The following is a 20,786-nucleotide window of genomic DNA, read 5'->3' on the forward strand; positions in this document are numbered from 1 at the left end:
CTAGACCCATTAGCCCAGTAGACTAGAGAAATCATCATGTGCTTTTTCTATGCCACATACAAGGATTCATCTGGCTTTACTGATAAACGTGTACATTTTTATGGGCTGTATTAGAGTAATTCAATATATATATAATATATAATCTGTAATAAAAAATCAGGGCAATAAGATACACTTCTAATTATTGTGAAATATGGGTGGTTTATCTGTTACCTACTGTGTTAAAGAAGATCCAGAAGTATCCTTCCTGTCTGTGGTGTGAAGCTCATTAGAACTTCATCCACCCTCCCCACTGCTTGTCTGAATCTAGTGGTCACTATTCTACTCTGTTCTTCTAAGAGTTTGACTTAGTATTTCCACAAATGCATGAGTGTGTGTGTCCTGTGTCTGGCCTGTTTCATTCAACAATGACCTCCAGTTTCAGCCATGTTGCTGCCAATAAATAACGTGGTTTCATTTCTTACGAGTGAATAATATTCCACTGTGCATTTATCTACATGTTCTTTGGCCTTCATCTACTGAGGAGCATCTGAGCTATTTTCACTTTTTAGCTATGTGAATAGGCTCAACAAACATGATATTTCATCTTCAGATAGACATGGTAACGTTCACAATTTCAGCCATTTTTAGTGTCTGGAGGATTGTTGTGTTTTCTATAATGGCTGTACTAACTACATTCTTTCCAATAATATGTAAGAGTTTACCTTTTTCTATGTCTTCTCTAGCATTTCTTGTATCTTTTTATGATAGTTATTTTAATGAGGGTGACATGCTACTTCATTGCAATTTTGATTTGTGTTTCCATGGTGATCAGAGAGACAGCATTTTTTTCATGTACTAGCAATTTGTCTATCTTTTGAGAAGTATCCATTTAGGTTTTTAGCTCATTTTTAAATTGGATTGTTTTTATGGCATTATGGCCTTTTGAGTTTCTAGTATTTTCCAAATGAATCCCTTATCAGAAGATGGTTTGTAAATACTTTTCTCATGGTGTGTTATATTTTGCTATGCTGTTGAGTTCAGTTGGTACTACTGTATTGAGAATATTTGTATGTGAGTCTGTGGCTGTCTTCTTGTCTCCTCTGGGTATCCAGATAATGCATTTGGTGTAGTTCCTCCAGTAGTTCCTCCAGTTTCAACTTCTAAATCATGGAAGCAGCATTGGAATTAGCTCTTGGTTCATTGTTTTTGTAAATTTCAGCAGTGAAGTCACCAAGTCCTGGACCATCTTTAGGAAATATCACTTATTGTTTCCATCTCATTATTGGTCTATTTAGATTTTGTATTTCTCTTGATTCACTTCCGAGTTAACTCTGTTGTAGGCTTTCCAGTTGTATAGCTTTGTGGTTGTTGTAGTCATTCCTTGTGATCCTGCGTGTTTCTGTGGTGGTGTGCAATGTCTCCTTTCAGTCTACCCTACTGCCACCGACACGGCCTAATTTGACAATTTTACTTTCCTTTCAAAACACCCAGTTGTTTCATTGATTTTTGTGGGTTTTTTGTTTTGTTGAGAAAGGGTCTCAATATGTATCGCTGGCTGTTTTGTAACTCACTGTGTAGATCAGGCTGGCCTGGAAAGTACAGAGATCCTCCTCCTGCCTCTGCCTCCATTGGGATTAAAGGTGTGTATCACCACACCCAACTCTTCGGTATTTTTAAGTTTGGATTTTCTGCTAAGATTTGGGTTTTGGTTTATCCTTGTTTTTCTCCCTCCTTGAGATGCAGTGGTCAGTCAGCTGCCGTAGATCTTCCTGTTGTCTGATGGACGCTGTGACTGTTTGAAAGCTCCCTTTCACTGCTGTGTATGCTGTGGATCATGGGTTTGTTCAGTTCCTTGATTTTTCTAGAATTTCTCTAGTTATCTATTAGTCACTAGGAACATGTATTTTTTAAATTTCTGTTCTTGGTTTCTCTTTTAAGTTTTATTCCCTTGTGACCTCCAAAGATACATAATATGCTTACTTCCTGTGCTGAAAATGGACTTCAGGGTAGAAATACAGTGAGGTCGTGAGTTAACTGACAAGTGACAAGGTTAGGATGTGTGTGGATAATTGGATTTAGAAAGAAGAGATGAGCATGATTGTACCTTTAATTTTTTTTTATAAGAGAGATTCCTAGAGCATGTGTCTTCAGGAGTAATAATGGTTTCTAAAAAAATATTTTTAAAGGAACAGAATTAAGCATGAATTAGCTCTTAAGTAGAAACTATAAAGTAATGACTGAATTATAGTGGCACCAGCTAGCACCTCCATCATTTTCAATGGTTTTATAAAGAGAAAACAAACAAACAAAAAACCTCGAGACTAAACTGCTGTGGAAAAAAAAAAGACTTAGTTTAGCTACATTGATTTCTTTTTTCAGTTAAAAATCTGAATACTTTGGCCCCTTGATTTAATGTGGTGTAAAACTGCAGTGTACAAAAAGGTTTAGTTATCGGTGTATTGTATCTAATGATTCATTTGTAGCCATCGACTCTAAGGCAGTAGTTCTCAACCTATGGCTCTAAGGAAGCAGTTCTCAACCTATGGGTCAAGACCCCACAGGAGGTTGCATATCAGATATTTACATTACGATTCATAACAGTAGTAAAGTTAGTAATGAAGAAACAATGAAATAATTTTATGGCTGGGGGTTACAGCAACATGAGGAACTATATTAAAGGGTTGCAGCATTAGGAAGGTTGAGAACCACTGCTAAGGCCTTTATTCAGAAACTAGCCCATGAGGGCTGGAGAGGTGGCTCAGCAGTTAAGCACACTTTGTTCTTAAAGAGGACCCTTGGTTCCCAGTACCCACATGGTGGCTCCTGATCCAAAGGATCTGACTCCCTTCCATGACCATTGAGGGAATCAGGCATACATATGCTGTATATAGACACATGCAGACAACACAGTCATCAGATAAATAAATTTTAAAAAAGAAAACTAGCAGAAAGATTTACCCTGAATTATGTCTCGGGGGCAGGAGTGACCACTGATTCAGGCTTTAGAGCACTAATGAAGTTCTACTGAATTCAAAACTGAGCAGATGGGTGCTGCAGCATGTGGTTAATGTGCAGATAACAAGGCTAATGGAGGGTAGTATGCCACGGGGTAAAAGATTGCAAGCTGTGTATCCGCAGACCAGCTTTAGCTTAGAGGAGGGTGAAACAGTGCAAGTGAAGAACTAGTGGGGCCTTGGTAGAAAAATTTCTACAAACTTCTTCCTCTTCATCACCCATAAAATAACATCTTATGTGTCCCTCACAATTGTTTGGCTGATTTATATATCATGTCTGACATCCCCGTGGAACCTGTCAGTGCCTTGGCTTCATCAAATCCTTTACCACTGCAAGAACCCTGAGTGTCCTTTCCCTGAATTTGATTTTCAGCCTGTCTGTCTTGTGCCCTTTCTTATTCCTGATATAACAGGGTTGAATGTGGATAACTGGTTATTCTTGATTTCTTTTGTAATCTTCAAATTTAAAAAAATTGCATTGAGACTTATTTGTGGCCTAACATGCTGTAGTCTTGAGTAGTACATGTTCTGGTAAGAATGAATTTGCTGCTACTGCTGATGGTTAAGCTGCCCTGTAACTGCTAACACTCACTGGTTTAGACTGAGGTGTTTAATTTCATGTTTAAATGTGCTGCCCATAGTGGAAAAAGAAGGGAAGTCCCTGACTGCAGCTGTGTTCATCTCTGCTTTCACATCTACGGTTGTTTTGGCTATGGGATTGGTAATGTTGGATCCATACATATTTGCACTTCTGCACCTGGTTGCTGAACTGATCTATTTAGGAATATTTAGTGGTTGCATTCTCTCTCTAGTTTTTCATTTAAAGTCCACTTTACCCTATGAGAATATGAGTATAACTCCTGCTGCTTTTGTTTTCCATTTGGGTGCTTTATTTCCCCCATCCTTTTTAATACACTGTCTTAGCTAGAAGAGACACCGTGACCAAGGCAACTCTTATAAAGTAAAACATTTAATTGGGGCTGGCTTACAGTTCAGAGGTTTAGTGCATTATCATCATGGTGGGACATGGCAGTGTGCAGGCAGACATGGTGCTGGAGAAGGAGCTGAGAGTTCTACATCATGATCCTCAGGCAGCAGAAGCAACTGTGTACCACACTGGGCACAGCGTGAGCATATGAGACCTCAAAGCACGCCCCCACAGTGACACTTCCTCCAACAAGCCCACACATCCTAATAGTGCCACTCCCTATGGGCCAAGCATTCAAACACATCAGTCAGTCTATGGGGACCATACCTGTTCAAGCCACCACATACACATACATCAGTAAATGGATTTCTTGTGTCTGTGGACAGCATATAGTTAAATCTGGTGGGTGGTACTTTTGTTTTTGTTTTTTTGAGACAGGACTCATGCAGCGCGGACTGCCCTTAAACTTTACATGTAGCTGAAGATGCCTCAACATCCCAGTTTCTAGGATTATAAACATTCACCACCATGCCCAGCTCTTTCTTGCTGGTTTTTTTTTTTCACTTATTCAGCTAGTCTATTGGTTGGTGAATTTAATTCATTTACATTCCATGTCATTATGTTGCATAATTTTTCTTGTTTTGTACAGATTTGTTTGCCTGTCACTTTTGTGATTTTGGGATACCCTGTCATGCTGAGGTTTTAGTGTTACTCCTTCCTTTCATGTATCTGTTTTGCTAGTGGGGTTTATATATCACATGCTTTGATAATGGCACCTGATCTTTGTAGTGTGGTATCTACTCCCATTAGTATTTCTTACAGTGCTGGTCCAGCGGACCTGAATTCCCCTGGTTTCTGCTTGTGTGACACCATCTTTGTCCTCTTCACCTTTAAAGGCTAAGGTTTCCTGGCTGACAGTTACTTTTTCAGTGTTTAGAGCATACTGTGCCATCTCCTTCCGTCCAGGGGCATTCCTTGTGTGACTTGTTTTGCTTTTCCTTCTCTCGTGATTTTGATGTGTCGACTAGACTGTGCCTTGGTGCGGACATCTCTGCTTATTAACTTAGTTGGGGTCCTTTAAGTTCTGGTGTGTAGATATCCGTATCTCTGAAGATTTGAGGTTTTCAGCTGCTGTTTCAGGGAGCCAGTTTTTAACGACTCTTTTCCTTCCCCATCTGGGTCCCCACAGTGCGAACAGTTGTTCACATAGTTCCGTCCTAGATATCTTGTAGCTTTTCCCCATTACCCACGCCAGCCCCCTTGTCTTACTGAGGTAGTTGGAAGCATTATCCTTAGATTCCGTCGTGTTCCCTTGCGCTGCTTCCTGCCTGGTGTCAGAGCTTTGTGTGTTTTATTGCACTGACTGGATATGTTAGCTCCAGAATTAAGAGTCTTTGTTAGTTTTTTTAAGTAAGATTTCTAAGTTTTTTTTTTTTTTTTTCGTTTTTTTTGAGACAGGGTTTCTCTGTGTAGCTTTGCGCCTTTCCTGGAACTTACTTGGTAGTCCAGGCTGGCCTTGAACTCACAGAGATCCGCCTGGCTCTGCCTCCCGAGTGCTGGGATTAAAGGCGTGCACCACCACCACCCGGCCAATTTCTAAGTTTTAATTTCTCATTTATATCCTGAACTATTTTTTCTTTCTTCTCTGTATTATTTTGTTTATATTCTCTTGGAGCTCATTAATGTTTTCTTGGGATTGTTACTGTAAACTCTCTTCAGACTTCCTTCTATGAGATTATTTTTAGAGAGCAGCTACTCTCTTTGGAGCTAGCTTGTTCTCTGCATCCTGTACATCTGTAGAACATCCAATATTTTGAAGCACTTCCTGCAGGAATTTTTGTTCATTTAAATGTCAGCTGCATGGATGCTCGGGCTTTAGTTATACATGAGCTCAAAAGTGTAACTGCCACGCAGTGCCTCATTTGGTTCCCATTGTTAGGGGCTGGGGTGCAGCAACAATCCTAACCACAGTAGTTCATGAAGGTAGCTGTAGGGCTTTGCCCTGAGTACAGGCTTCCAAAAGCGCATTCTGTTCTGTGGACTCGCTGGTATGAGATGCAGAAAGAGCTGTCCCCAGGTCTGTACAGGTGCGCATAGATCATACCAAGAGTTGTAGGAGATGCTTGGGTCTGTCGTACCAACACCTACAATTCTAGAGCCGCAGGCTGGAACCACCTCCTTTCTCCAGGTCTTACCAGATAAATATCTCTGGGAGCCATGGGACTTAAGGTTTTAAAACATAATGGAGCCCTTCCCTAGTCCCATAGGGGTGATTAAAGTTGCTGGGGCTTTATAACTACTTTTTGTGGAGATGTGGGATCCAGACAGTACCTCCTCCAGGATCCAAGGCATAAGCACAAGTTTTACTCAGTACCAGCAGCCCTAACCCAAAGTCAATGGACTGTGGAAGACAAGTTCCTTGGGTCTTCCCAATAGTTCTGGTTTCCATGCTTGGAGGTGCAGAGCATGAGGGAGAATTCCTCTTTGTGCCGTGGTTAATGTGAGTGGTGTGCAAGCCTGTCCTTTGGTGTCCCTTGCGGTCTGGCTGCAAGGCCAGGGTGGAAATATACCTAGATCATGCAAATAATAAGTAATAGAGAGGCCAATACTTGTGACATTGTTTGCCATGAAGCCGAAGACCACAGATGTGATCCCAGCTACAAGCCTGAGTGGTGCCGAGGCATTTTGCACCATCAGCTACAGTTCCAAAACTGTAGACACAAAAGTTCCCTAGTGCCCCCTGTGGGTAGGTGCAGGTTGGGGCCCTGATCACTGGAATCTTGGAGCTACAGGACCTGACTGGGAACTTGACTAGCTCCTGGTAGACAGGTGCAAGTGAGGCTAGGGCTTCAGAGAGCAGCTGCAGCCCCACAACTCCAAGTTGTAGGCTGAGGAGGAGATGGCTGCCATGCATTCAACTATGGTACTTCAGAGCCTGAAGGAGCAAAATGCAGACCGCACTGCCATCCACCCAGTGTGGGCACAGGACCCAAAGTCTGTAACAAGGTAAGAGCCCTGCTGATTATGAGAGGCCCAACTCAGGTGACCACCTTCTTTGGAGCCCTGTTTACACAAGCCAGTTACTCAAAGTAGACATAAAGCTGTAAGTTCTCTGGCTTGGGCAGTTACAGTTGCAGGCTTGTAGAACAATGAGGCCTGCGGCCATTTCCATTCTCTCCTCAGGCAGCATCAGGGTTAGTGAAGGGCAGGGGACATACAACAGGTACTTCCCACGATGTTTAACGTTCCAGTCACTTTTTTGCTAATTGTAGAGTTCTGCAATGTACAGTTTTTCCTTTGCTCTGGGGCAGGTATGCACTCACCACTTGGCCATTGGTGGTTTTGTTTATTAATGTAAATGGCAATATTAGAATTTCTTAGCTATTTGGGTGAACTCAAGTGTAGGTACTGTCATTTGTTAATTGTGTTCCTGCTTCAAGAACCTTTGCCCTTGCTCTTCTAGATCCTTTGGGAATGTTTTCTAGATTTCTCTAATGATCGAATCTACCCTCTTAACCAGTTCACAGCACATGGTTAGTATATCTGACACTGTTTGCCCAAAACCCTTAAAGAAGACGATTTCAGAGTTACCTGGGCCTTCAAACAGGACTGGACTGGAGATAGATTGTGTGCCCTTTTCTAGGTACGTCACTGTAAGAAGTACACAATACTCCACTCTTGCAGGAGCCTGGCTCTTCTAAAGAGAGCAGTGGGAAATCTACAGAGATTACCTGAGAAACCTAGGAAGATCTTCCTTTAAAGAAACCTGTTTTGTCTGCTGAGCAGCCTCCAAAAAGCAGGCAGGTGCATCTGCAGGCAGCAGGAGTCCGTCCATTCTGGAACTGGTTCATTGCTGGTCATGGGACATCAGCCAAAGTCAGAGCCAGAGCCAGAGCTGACTGCAAAGGGGTGCTAAGTGAGTTCATTAGGGCCTGGCTCCCATAGCACAAGTCTCTCTTTGTGTACTTCCTGAATGGCTTTAATTAGTCCCTAAATACTCAAGAAACAGACTTTGGAAGTGCTGAGCACTCACTGCTGCAAGAGGGAACAGAGCTGTTTTGCTCATCATCTCATACAATTAGGACAATTATATCATTTCTATAATCAAACTACAGCAGCAGCCATCACCCTCAGCTGGTCTGAGATATGGTGGCATGCTTCCAAGTAGTTGAGTATACCCTGGGGCACAGAATCTGGTCGATTCTGATGGCACCTGTCCAGCTGTGTGATAAGATAGCCAGTGCTCTTGACTTCTGACACATCCTCCATGCAGAACAACATCCAAGACCATGTGCATAGTTTGGTATTCTCAGAGCACATGCAGAACGAAGGTAGGTAGGCCTGTCTGGGCAGTCTACATCGCCAGCTTTGCTCTGTAGGGTCAGAGTGGAGCCAACACAGACTGAGAGGAGCTGCCTCTGGGCATTCTGGGGCAGCCTGTTGCTGGTCCCTCTGCTAACTGCCCTCTCTGTAACGAGAACTTGGCTCCACTCTGGGGTGAGACTCATTATGATCACTTGCTCTTGCAGTGATATTTGCAGAGAGCACCAAGCTGCTGATACTGTAAGAGGATGGAAGAAGCTGTATCTCCTCCAGACAGCAGCCCTGAGTGCTTCCTGGCAAATCTGACAGAAAGCAGCTTCAAACTGTCCCACACACTGTGATGACCAAAAACAGAGTGTTGGGCCTCACGTTACTGAGCTATGGCCAAGTCTCCAAACTGGGGAAAAAACATGATTTGGAGTCTGCACACTGGGCTGCTTTGCTAGCCAGTTCATTGAACACTTTGTTCTGGACCCCAGACATCCCACAGCACCCATGTGTTAATGATAACACGTGCTTACACTGTCTCAAGCTGAGAAACTAGAGGTGTTTTACCAGCTGGATAGCCTCTGTCCCTCCTTCTCCCCATTCCTTTCCACCCCACTGTCCCATCTGAAGGTCCCTTACCAGGTGGCAGAGCATATGAATAATGTGGAGTTTACAGCATGTCCCCAGGAGAATCGTGGCATTATCTGGCATTTCTGTAGAAGACATGCATTGTGGTCATGGTCACTGTCAAAAACAAGTTTGTAGAAGCCAAGCATAGTGATGCATGCCTGTAAACTCATCATTTGAGAGGTTAGGCAGAAGAATGACAAGTTTGACGCAAGACTGAACTATGCAGTGAGCCCTTGTATTAAAAAGAACACTTCATCCATCCCTAGGTGCCCAATTTATATTTCATTACCTTGCTACAACCAGTTAGAGAAAGTAAATGTGTGGCCAGGCCAGGCGTGGTGGCATACCCTTAATCCTAGCACTTGGGAGGCAGAAACAGGCAGTGTCTGGGTTCTAGGTCAGCCAGAGCTCCGTACTCTCAAAAACAAGAGTGAGGTCACATTTGAAGGCAGTGCTGATTTTCTGTGGGATCTTCCAGAGAATCTAGTCACCAGAGGATGTTCGTTGACATCAAATTTGCTAGCCAGAAAGAAGGGCATGGGCTCTGGGAAAGAATAATTGGCTCAAAAAAGCAGTGCTGGAGTGGTTAGAGCGCTTCCAGGTAACTGGGCTGGAGCTTCTGTTTGTTTCTGGTTTTCTAAGACGTTCTTGCTATGTAACCCAGAATAGCCTCGAATTTGCAATAACCCTGCCCCTTCCAAGTACTGGGATTTACAGGCATGTAAATATATAACATGTAAACATGCAAGACCATAGCTCAGGGTGTACTCAAGAAGCCTGTCCATTTGACACACTAGAGGGTATTTAGGAGCACATGTCAGGGCACCGCACAAACATAAACCAGTCCCTTTGGGAAAGAAAGCTCCAAGAGGACTAATCATGACACAACAAAGTTGTGTCAGAATTGTGAGATGCTAGGGCTACACCAGAGGTACCTGCCAGCTCCTGGCCCTGCCAAAGGGAATCCAAGTCAGTGTCATTCAAGCCTCTATACAATACCTCCCAGTAAAAAACATCTCCTAAAATGACCCTGATCCCCAGGGCACGACCTTGGAGCTGCTAAGTCACCTGGTATAGTGACTACTGATGAACTTTATGACCACCTACATCTGTTAGCTGTATTAAAGATGATGTGTCACTGAGACTGTGACCCAGAGAGGACAAAAGGATATGGCCATCCCCAAAATTTGAAGGCTGCTGAAGGAAGGGGCAACCCTGTTAGGTGATCCCATCAGAACCCCAACACAACCTTCCAGTGCGGTCATGCCTCTGCCTCTGAGAAGGCTCACAGTTTTCTGTGTCCTCAAGGAGGCCCTCACCCCCCTCCATGAAGATGGGGATAGAAAGCACAGGGCTGAGAAGGGCATGTAGTGTCAACCAAGCACTAACACACTTCAGCCCCTTCACCTTCCAGGGTGCCTCCCGCTTCATTCAGTTAGCGCTGCATCCTCATCCCTAGAGATGCTTATCCCAAGTTGTTAGCACAACACAAAGACAGCTCACACCCTGATGCATGTCCTAGGCCAGCCATGCTCTGCTCTCCCCTAACTGCCTGGGGTACAGTGTAAGGCTGCCCAGGGAGTCTAGAGAAAGTGACTCAGTTACAAAGGAAGTTCTGTGGTATTGAGAGCTGGGATTTGCTCATAGTCACACAGGCAGGGAAGCTTTCCAGGAGATGGGAGACTGCAGTGCTGGAAGCAGCAAAGCAAGATAAAGCCAAATAACACTCAGGGCCCAAGAGGACCACTTTCTATTCCAGCACTATCCCCAGATCTTAGAATACCATGCTGTCTGTGAAGCATTGGCCAAGGAAGGGTCCAGGATTAACGAGAATACTACCAAAAGCTTTAAATCAGCCAACTTCTGCTGTAGCTATTGTAATGAGATCACAGCTCCGATAGAAAGGGCAGGGTTGATGTAGACACTAGCTACACCTGAAGCTTTCCCTGCATCCAGCTTCCAAACGGGAATAACTTTTGTGTTACAGTCCCTTATGTGGCCAGCTGTGTTCAGCTGCAGAGCTGTGTCTAGGTCTGAGAGAATGGGACTGAGGTATAGTCAGTCATGGGCTATTCTATATAGAAATGCTTGAGTAGTATAGGATATATGAGAAGGCTTCTCAAAAGCTGACAGAAAGCCTGTACTCAAGCATGTTCACTGTTAACATGGATCCAGGCTCAAGGTGGAGTTTCACAGAGCCTGTGCCTCAGATCTGGTCCCAGTCAACCACTCAAAGCCTTTATCTGTGGTTCAGAGCAAGATACAGAGTTTACCCATCAGCACATCAAGCTGGAACATTCAGATTCATTGTTCAAACTGAAGGTTCCCTGGGCCTTTCCCTCTGTAGTGCTGGAAGAAAGAGCCTGTATGAGGACCCAGTGCCTATTAGCATGCATTGGAGGAAAGTTGGTCCTCCGAGGATGGGATGTGGCTACAGCTGCTTCACAGCGCACCACCAGCCTTCCTGCATGATGGTCTCCACTTGACAGTAACCAAAATCCACTCCCCCTGGAAAGCCATTTCAAGACCTGCTGGGGGATGTCTTTCTGTACACTGTGAATATATGTTGTTCCCATTGGTTAATAAATAAACTGCTTTGGCCTATGGCAAGGCAGCTTAGAGGCAGGCGGGAAATCCAAGGAGAGAGACAGGAAAGAGAAAGGAAGAGTCTGAGAGACCCCAGCCCGCCTCCCAAGGAGCAACATGCCAGCAGACTGGTAATGCCACAGCCATGTAGCAAAACATAGATTAATAGAAATGGGTTAATTTAAGATGATAGAGCTAGCTAGCAAGAAACTTAAGCCATTGGCCATACAGTTTGTAATTAATATAAGCCTGAGAGATTATTTTTATAAGTGGCTGTGGAAGACCTATGCAGAAGCCCAGCTATAGCCTGCCTCTTTGCCTTGTGCATCACACACCACACACTCTGAACCCTGAGAGTACCATGAAGTGGAGCACAGGTGTGCAGAGAGGAAGGAGAGGTCGGGACAAATAGCTGCCAGGGGAAAGTGTCTGCTGCACAGCGCTGGCTGGGCCCTGGTGTAGATCACAGGCTGTATTTGAAAAGGACTTCCAGTGAGGGGACCAGAAGGTAGTCCTCCCTGAGTAGGACAGACATACAGGCAGGACTCCACTGACCTCCCACTCTTATCCTCAGGACTGAAAAGGAGAGAAAGTATCTTTGGTCATCATTGCTTCTGTGTCCCAGAAGCACATACAGAAAGCAATACCATTTCCCAGCTGTGGCAGAGGTTGTCCTGTTCTTTTTTGTCTTGGTTTCCATACCTGCTAGTGCACTGACCAGGAAGTAGGCTGTTGCAAAGAGCTTCTGGTTGCTGACCTCATCCTTCGGGCCAGGACGCTCACCCTGTACCCTGCACCCCACCAGCTGCAGGAAGGCTGTGAGGTCCTGCTGCTGACTGTCTGTTAGCTCCTTCATCGCCAATATAGCCTGCGAGGACCAGAGGCCACCAGCCATATCATCACACTACAGTGCAGAAAGGGAAGAAAGGCTATGGTGAAGCCAGAACCCATTGAAGTACAACCAGCTGAGCCTCTGCCCTACCCCAACCTCCCCAACACTCCGTGCATTTCACCTTCTCCAGGTAAAGCAAGCACTGAGCCCTTTTCTGTACTTTGATGCTACCTATGGGCCTAAAGTTCCTCCAGAGGACACACTAAGCTGAGCCTTGCCCAAGTATTATCCAAGGAAAGGGGGAAGAGTCATGCAGGAAATGTTGGACAGAGAGAACCTTCCAGACGAAGCCAGGTTATTGAGTTTTACCACAAACAGGGACAAGTAGCTACATACCAAACTGATGAGTGGGACATAAAAGCAGCATCCTTTCCTAGTTCTCACACTCTTAAAAACAGCCCTCTAAACCTAGTGTGTCCCCATCCTACCTTGGCAGCTTTACCCATCCCCACAGGGCTGCTCTGGGGTGGGATGGCACTACCCATGAGCCAGTTCCGATCTCCTGGGCTAGCTCCACTCTATAAGTACCCTGCATCCCTTCTGACACCCACCAGCGGGCTGATGCTCTGCCAGCATCTGACGGGGCAGCTGCTACTTGCTCTACAAGGGACCAGCCTGACATTTTTCTCTAGGAAGGAGCTATTTAATGAAGCAGAAGTCGTGGGATTCTGAAACATCTGTGCTCTTCCTAGGGTTAAGCCTGCATCCTCCAGAGGGCAAGCCAGACCCTTTGTGCTCTCCAGAACGATCTCATTTCAAGAGGGAAGATGACATGAGTATTTTTCTGGACACCTAAAGCATCTGAGCAGTATAGAAAGAAGGGTGAAAAATGTCACAATGAAAATTTCCAAAGCTTCAGCCTCATTAAGTTAAAAAAAATCTGAGCTGGTGGAGGGTGAGCAGCTGGAGTGTCCCCCAAAATCTGGCTGTTGCAAAACAAAGCAATAAACACCTACTTATCTGTCTTCTAAATGGGACAGACTGACAGGCGCTGCCACATAGTCCCTTCACTGTGAGCTGAATACATGTCCGCCTGCAGTCTCAGAATGGGGCCAATTTGGAATGAGTCTTTGCAGGCATAATTAAGGTGAGAGTCTCAAAGTAAGAGCACCCTCTATCCAGTAATAGTGATCCTTAATGAGCTTTGTGTCTAGAGAAGACCTCAATAAACAAAGGAGGACATGACAGAAGAGTGATGTAGCCACAAGGCAAGGAATGACAGGCGCCACCAGAAACTGCAGGCGACAAGGATTCTCTCCTAGATCTTTCAGAGGGGCATGGCCCTGCTGCCACTGTCACCTCTGGATTCTGCCCTCCAGGTCTGTAAGAGAATACATTTCTGATATTTTTAAGCACCAAGCCTGTGGTCATTTGTTATAGCTCTAAGAGAGTCACTTGCCGGGCGGTGGTGGCGCACGCCTTTAATCCCAGCACTCAGGAGGCAGAGGCAGGTGGATCTTTGTGAGTTCGAGGCCAGCCTGGTCTACAGAGCGAGGTCCAGGAAAAGGCGCAAGGCTACACAGAGAAACCCTGTCTCAAAAAACCAAAATAAATAAATAAATAAATAAATTAAAAAAAGAGTCACTTGTCCCTCTCTGCCTGATGTCAGCTTCAAGTTTTAGAGTCAAAAGGAGGTAGTGAAACTTAATTTCATATTACCCCAAAGCCTGTCCTGAGGAGTCTAGCCTGTGCACATTTTCAGAGCAACCAGGTACAAACCCAAACTCAACACCCTCCCCTGCCACCGATCCCCCACCATCACCACTAGTCCCCCAGCCCCCCAACCCTGACACTCCCACACCCACCACCACTACCCCGACCCCAACCCCCTCATCCCCACCACTAATCCCCCACCCCTGCCTCACCACTTGTTCCAGGGCCTTAAGGAGTTCCTCATCCAACAGGACTTTTTGCAGGAGACAGGACAGCGCCATCTGCTGCTGTGCAGGTAACACCGCAAAGGGATGGAAGCTCCTCTCCAGGTGCACAGATGCTGTGGACGCAGAACAGATGCAGGGTCAGGCCTAGCTCACAACCTGCCTCTCAGTCACCAGTCCTTCCAAAGGACTCCAGGTTCAGAGTTGGTACCTGAGTGATCCTCAAGAACCAGGGAAGCTACAGGAAAGGAAGCAGGGACAGGGAAGCCCGCTTTGACACTCCAGGCCTCACCCTTCTCTGCCCATGCAGTGCTAAGCTTGACCAGTTAGTTCCTGGAAGCCATTTATGTTCTTTGGCATGGTACCTATAGAAATGCATCTCAAGGCTGAATCACTAAGCATGAGGCACACTGGTCCCCAGACACATCCTTCCCAGCGCTGCCTAGAAATGCCCTGCAGTTTGGCATACTTTCCTTTTCCAAGCATGGTCAAAGGGCCGGTACTCTGTGTTCATGACAAACATGGCTTCCACTTCCCTCCCTGTGCCCTTCACTCCTGCTCAAGATGAGCACGGAGTGTATACTCTGCTATGCTGCTCACATCCTCCACAGGGGGCTTGGAAGCCTGTGCCCTGTAATCCTCTTCTCTTTCCCGAGGACAGTCAAAAGTTCCTAGTAAATTAAGCCAAAAAAGATGGGCTGAGATGGTGCTTTCCTGCCGAGGGCTGCGTGCTGATACAGAAATGCATGGCCTTGCTGATGGAGGTCTAGGAAATAATTGCTGAAAGCCCTACAGGTTGAACACACAACGCCTGAGCCACATCTTCCAACACTCCCCTTTGTGAGACCCTGCCTGAAAAGAAGGACTGTCCTGGTTAGCCTAGAATCTGGGGCTCAAATACCAGGCCAGACCTCCCGATACACCTGCCACCATCCCCAGCTGCCCAGGACACTCCAGCCAATAGGAGGCTGACTCGGCTTGGAGCGGTGGGGAAGGAGTTCCAGCCTACATCTTCTGCAGGGCAACTCCAGCTCAGCCACAACCATTTCTTGCAAGTAGATGCCTCAAATTTAGTCAACTTTTGTCCCAGGAAACATCTACCTTAACCCCAGGTCTCCATCACCCTGTTCTCCAATACTGACAATTTGGAACAGGAACAGCATCCTTTGGTTGGGGATTTACTGAAATCCCAGGGAGGGAGGAAGCTTTTCTTGCTATGCAAGGCAGAGCATATTCTGAGATAGCCCCTGCTTCTCCTAAGCTCTTACCTCATCACGTTTCTTCTTTTTCTCACCCAGTTCGCCCTACTGCACACTGCTGTCCTGCACTCAGCAAAGCAAACCAATTCTAAAGCAACAAGCTATGTGGAGCAAAGAAGATTACCATGGCCAGTTCAGGGGTACAGCCCCTCCGCCATGTGGGTGAGCTGCCGCCATGGTTTTTACCATGCTGACAAAACTCAGCCTGCCATGCAGTGAAGCTCAGAATGTAACAAAACTGATACAGATCCTGAGGTCTCCAGCCCTGCTCATCACTGGCCATTCTCAGTAGTCCATTAGGTTCTGTGGTTACAGGAAAAGAAAACTGTCAGGTACCTGACCAGGGCACTCCCTGGCCTCCCACACAGACCCACCTAGGGTCTCTCCATTCTCCAAAACAGCATCCGAGACCTGGTCCTCCCTAAGATCTAAGGGGATCTTGAAGGCCACATCACCTCTTGGGAAAGAGGGTTCACGTCTCCATCTGGCCATAACCATGCTGCAGGCAATACCTTGTTTTAAAATATGTAGTGGCCCATCTTGGGAAGAGATCTCTTGACCCCCATCCGGCATGTCCAGGAATGCAAATTCTCTGTAGGCCATGGGGTCCAAGTAGACAGAGTCAACTTTCCTCTCGTGCTCAAAGCCACCATGTTTCCCTTGCAGGAGACAGAATTCTGTAGTGGGGAGAAGAGCCCAAGTCAGACATGGGTCAGCGCAGCTCACACACATCTCAGACTCACCTTTACATGGCTCTGGCTGTGGTAGAAGACACACAGAAAGGCCTTTGCTCCTTTGCCTCTGCTTTTGAGACAGTCTGGTGGTGTGAATGAGAAATACCTCCCATGGGCTCATCATCTGAGCGTTTGGTCCCCAGCCGTGGCACTGTTTGGGAGGTGCAGCCTCACTGGAGGAAGTATGTCACTGGGCTCTGAGAGTTACAGGCTTGAGCTAATGTCATCCAGTGGGATCTCACCTTCCTGTCCCTGCTGACACGCCTGCCACTTGCTGACATGCCTCCACCCCTCCGCTTCCCTACCTGGAACCGTAAGCCAAATTAAACTCTCTCTCCCTTGATTTGCCTTGGGTCACAGTGTTTTGTCACAGCACCAGAAAAATAACTAGTAAAGAGGTTTACTGTGCAGCCCAGGCTGACCTCTAACCCTAAATCCTTCTGCCTCAGCCTCCCAAGTGCTGGGATTACAGACAGGTGTTACCATGTCTGCTCGCCTGAGGATGTTCACACTCGGTCTGATGAAGTGCAGTGTGGCTGACAGAATATCCCTGTCAGCAAGCTTAGGCACACTCAAGGACTCCCTCTGTGTCCTTGTCCTCTGAGATGAGCGCAGGGAAGACACCTCTCCTGGAGGGTGTGCCACAACTTCAGGGGAGGACCAGAAAACCCTAGGTCTGTTTTCCACCATTTCCTCACATTCCTTCACTGTAAAATGTTCGGGGTTTCACATCCTAATGCCGCCACGGTGACAGAGAGCCAGAGAAGGACTCCTGCTGAAGCAGAGCCCAAGAGGCCACCTTTCAGCAGAAGTGCTGTGGGCCAGGAGCTAGATACCCTAGGTACGAGCAGCACTGGGCACAGGGGGCAGGGGCAGGGGTGTCTCCAGACAATGGATCAACTTTGGGCAGACCAGCAGGCAGTGGTGTAGGGGAGAAGAGATCAAGGGGGCATATTTGTGGGGCAAAGCTCATCCTGAGAACAGAGGCCACCACGGAGAGCATTTGAGCAGGTGACTGGAATGCTCCGATTGTAGCTCAAATCCTCACTACTGACTACATTGCAAGGTGGAAGAGAACACGGGGCTCCTGAATACGTGGGTGAGAAGAAGGGGGCTGCTTAGGACTGGAAGGGAGGGTGAGAACAGAGTCACTACTGGGGACATCAGATCCAGTTCACACTGGAGGATGAGCAAATGGCCACTGCTCAAGTGCGAGCTCAGTTCCAGAGTGATGAATGGTGCCTCTGATTAGACCCAGGAGAGACATGTGAGGAGGGGGTTCATGGCGGCTGAGAACACAGAAGGATGGAGTCGGCTTCTCGGTGATTGACAAGATGGCTAGGGTGGCTGTCCATGGTAACCCCACCATAGGCAGGAAGCACGGACAGGCACCTCCTTCCAGCTCCCATAGGCAGGAAGCATGGACAGGCACCTCCTTCCGGCTCCCACAGGCAGGAAGCATGGACAGGCACCTCCTTCCAGCTCCCATAGGCAGGAAGCATGGACAGGCACCTCCTTCCGGCTCCCACAGGCAGGAAGCATGGACAGGCACCTCCTTCCGGCTCCCACAGGTTTGCTGATGGGACTATATATATATAAGAACGTTCCGTGTGGAGAGTGACAGGGAATGCAGATGGGTAGGAACGGGGAGAAAAGCAGAACTATAGTGGTCATGGACCCGACCACAACAGGCAAAGGTGGGCGCTCAACAGAGGAGAAAGCCTGGGGAGCTGCCTCCAAGGCCAGGGCCTGGGAAATGAGCCGAAGACAGGGATGGGGGCTGAGGGAGACAGCAGAATCCAGAAAGCACGAAAGGAGAAGGAAGCTCCTGGGGAAAACAGGCCACCCCAAATGAGCTGCAGGCAGCTTGGCAGGAAAGAGCTTGCCTCGTCTCTTTCCACCGAGGATCCTCCCAGAGCTCACAGCCATCCCCTCACGTGGGCCATGTTTTCACGGGCCTTAGAGAAACGACACACTGACAGTAGTTAAATATAGAAATAAAAGCACTAGAAATGAATTGGTAAAAGAGCTGCCGTTATATGCACACAATGGAATACTACTCATTCGTGAAAAGGAAACCCACGCATACATCTGGAGAACATGAAACCCCAGACGAAAGAAGACAAACACTGTGTGATCACATTCATATGTAGATTCTAGAATAGTAAATCTCACGAAGCAGAGAAAAATGGAGGTCATCAGGGCCACGCAGTAGATGAAATAGAAGCACACTGGCTAAATGACACAAAGTTTCAGTTATGAGGAAGTTTTTATCATCAAATACACAGAACTGTAACAAGCATTAGTAATTCTGTTCCCATGGAAACAAATGTGTGGGTTAAAATGACTGCTAGGGTTAAGAGAGTAAAGCTGGGGGTCCTGGGACTGAGAAATAAAAGGACTGCAGCTCATCAGTTAGGAGCACTGGCTGCTCTTCCAGAGAACCTGGGTTGGGTTCCCAGCACCCATGTGGCAGTTCACAACTATCCCTACCTCTAGTTCCAGGGGGTCTGATGCCCTCTCCTCTGACCTCTTCCAGGCACATTTACAGAAAGGAATATTACTTAGCCATTGAACAGAAAAAATTCTATCCTGTAGGACAACATGGACGAACCCGGGAAATAGTGTGTGGGGAACGTAAGTCAGACACAGAAAGGCACACACCGCATTCCCTCGCTCATGCCAAATCTAAAGGATGCTGTTCTCCCAGAAGGAGACTGAGAAAGGGATGGATCGGGTTGGGCAGAGAGGGCACACAGCCTCAGCTGGATGGGAGGAAGCAGTGGTTAGCAGTACAGTGTAGTCTGCAAAACAGCCTGTGAAGTTACTGAACGCTCTTATCAAAAGAAATGATGAATGTGGGACAGCAAGGTGGCTCAGTGGGTAGAGAGACTGCCACCAAGCCTGACAACCTGAGTTGTGTCCCCGGGACCCAAATGGAGGAGGAGAAAACCGACTCCTTCAGGCAGCCCATGGCATGCATCCACACACTCATGTAATGCACAAACACAAATACATAAATGTAATCATTTACAAAGGACTCAACTAAAACTAATATAGCCTAAATGCAAGCACACACACACACCCTCCAAAAAATGCCAATTATGTGGCGTGCTGGCTGGGTAGATTAGTGTGGGTGTGGTAATCACAGTGAATATGCCAGCAGAGTATTGTACTCTCAGGTATTTACAGTGTTTACCAACTGAGCCTCACGAAAGCAGGGGAAAGTATCCCAGTGACCCATCATCAGTCAAAACCACCTGAGAGGCCCCGGAGCATCGCACCCGATTGAACCGTACAAGTGCACACTGACACTGCTTATCATACTCTGATACTGGAGCAATCTGCTCACCTTCAGGTGTGTTTGAGCACGGACAGACAGAAGGGGAGAAGGGTGAGGAGAAAGGAGAGAAGGAAAGGAAGGAAGTGGGGGAAGAAAAGGAGGAGGAGAAGAAAGCAGTGTGTGTGTGTGTGGGGGGGGGTATCTGGGTGTGGTAGCATAAGCCTGTGATCCCGTATTTGGAGGTGGAGGAAAGAGAATGAGGAGTTAGTTCAAGGCCATCCTCAGCAATATATAGCCAGTCCAAGGCCAGGCTGGGCTACATGAGACTATCTCATTTTTTTTTTTTTTTTAATGTTGTGAACTAGTTGCAGTGTGGATGTAGGTGCCACCCCAGTGTTCGGAGCAGCCCAGGTTTCCCTTCCCTAGCATTCTTGATCGATTTTTAAAAACTGACACAATTCCACCTCAGGCAAATCATTTCCACTTCCCAAAGCACAGATGAACAAGGCAGTGAGGGGGGCTCAGTGTTTTGTGCCAGGCCTGTTCAGACCCTCAAATGCACGTAGGTTGGATGACATTGGTGACCTGCTTCCCACCTTTGCAGCAGAGCCGGGTAGCATGTCACGTGGTCTTCGTGAGAGTCAGCACAGACTCACGGAGGCTGACCCACCTTACCCACCTCATCAAAGACAAACAGGAGAGTGCAAACAGACACGTGTGTAGTCTATTCTCGAGGGCAAATGTCACACTTAACAAGAGTGCACAGTGAAATGACCATAGTTGCTCATCTTCCAGCCTCAGCGACTGTCACAGCCAGCGGCATCCTTTACCTCTACCCTCCAGCACACACACTCCCTTACGCCGTTTTGGAAGGCCTGGGAAGGGGCCTTGTGCATTAGCACAGTGGGTCTCAACCTTCCTAAGGCTGCGACCCTTTAATACAGGTTCTCATGCTGTGGTGACCCCCAACCATAAAATTATTTTCATTGCTACTTCATAACTGTAATTGTGCTACTGTTATGAATAGTAATGTAAAAACCTGTGTTTTCCAATGGTCTTAGGCAACCCCTGTGAAAGGGTCATTTGACCCCAAAAGGGGTGTCAACCCACAGGTTGAGAACCACTGATCTGGAGTCAGCAGACAGCTCTAAGAAAGGACAGCCCTTATTTTCTTCTACTGACAGCAATGATGTGTGAGGCCTGGAGCGAGGTCAAGTTGCAGTGTGGGCTCCACGTTGGAGTCACAGTGAGGACAGGGTTAACAGATAAGTCAGGGTGGTTGTGAGTTAC

The 20,786-nt window shown here is 46.8% G+C and overlaps 1 protein-coding gene across 2 annotated transcripts in view; it reads right to left on the reverse strand.

Annotated features, from left to right (window-relative positions):
• Gsdme (gasdermin E) overlaps positions 1-20,786 on the reverse strand; it is a 68,915-nt gene that overhangs the window by 8,833 nt on the left and 39,296 nt on the right. Inside the window, exons 6-10 of one of the 2 annotated variants that reach the window (XM_052721847.1) lie at positions 15,992-16,156; positions 14,209-14,336; positions 12,154-12,355; positions 8,875-8,948; positions 851-6,494 (exon numbers count right to left, since the gene is read on the reverse strand). In XM_052721847.1, coding sequence (XP_052577807.1) covers positions 6,420-6,494; positions 8,875-8,948; positions 12,154-12,355; positions 14,209-14,336; positions 15,992-16,156 — 644 coding nt within the window. In that variant the 3' untranslated portion in view covers positions 851-6,419. Of the gene's footprint in view, positions 1-850; positions 6,495-8,874; positions 8,949-12,153; positions 12,356-14,208; positions 14,337-15,991; positions 16,157-20,786 lie in introns of those variants that run through there. The other variant, XM_052721846.1, reaches the window with a different exon arrangement.

The sequence above is a fragment of the Peromyscus californicus genome, unplaced genomic scaffold (assembly GCF_007827085.1).
Source record: "Peromyscus californicus insignis strain IS unplaced genomic scaffold, ASM782708v3 Scaffold_6__1_contigs__length_162567912, whole genome shotgun sequence".
Classification (NCBI taxonomy): Eukaryota; Metazoa; Chordata; class Mammalia; order Rodentia; family Cricetidae; genus Peromyscus; species Peromyscus californicus.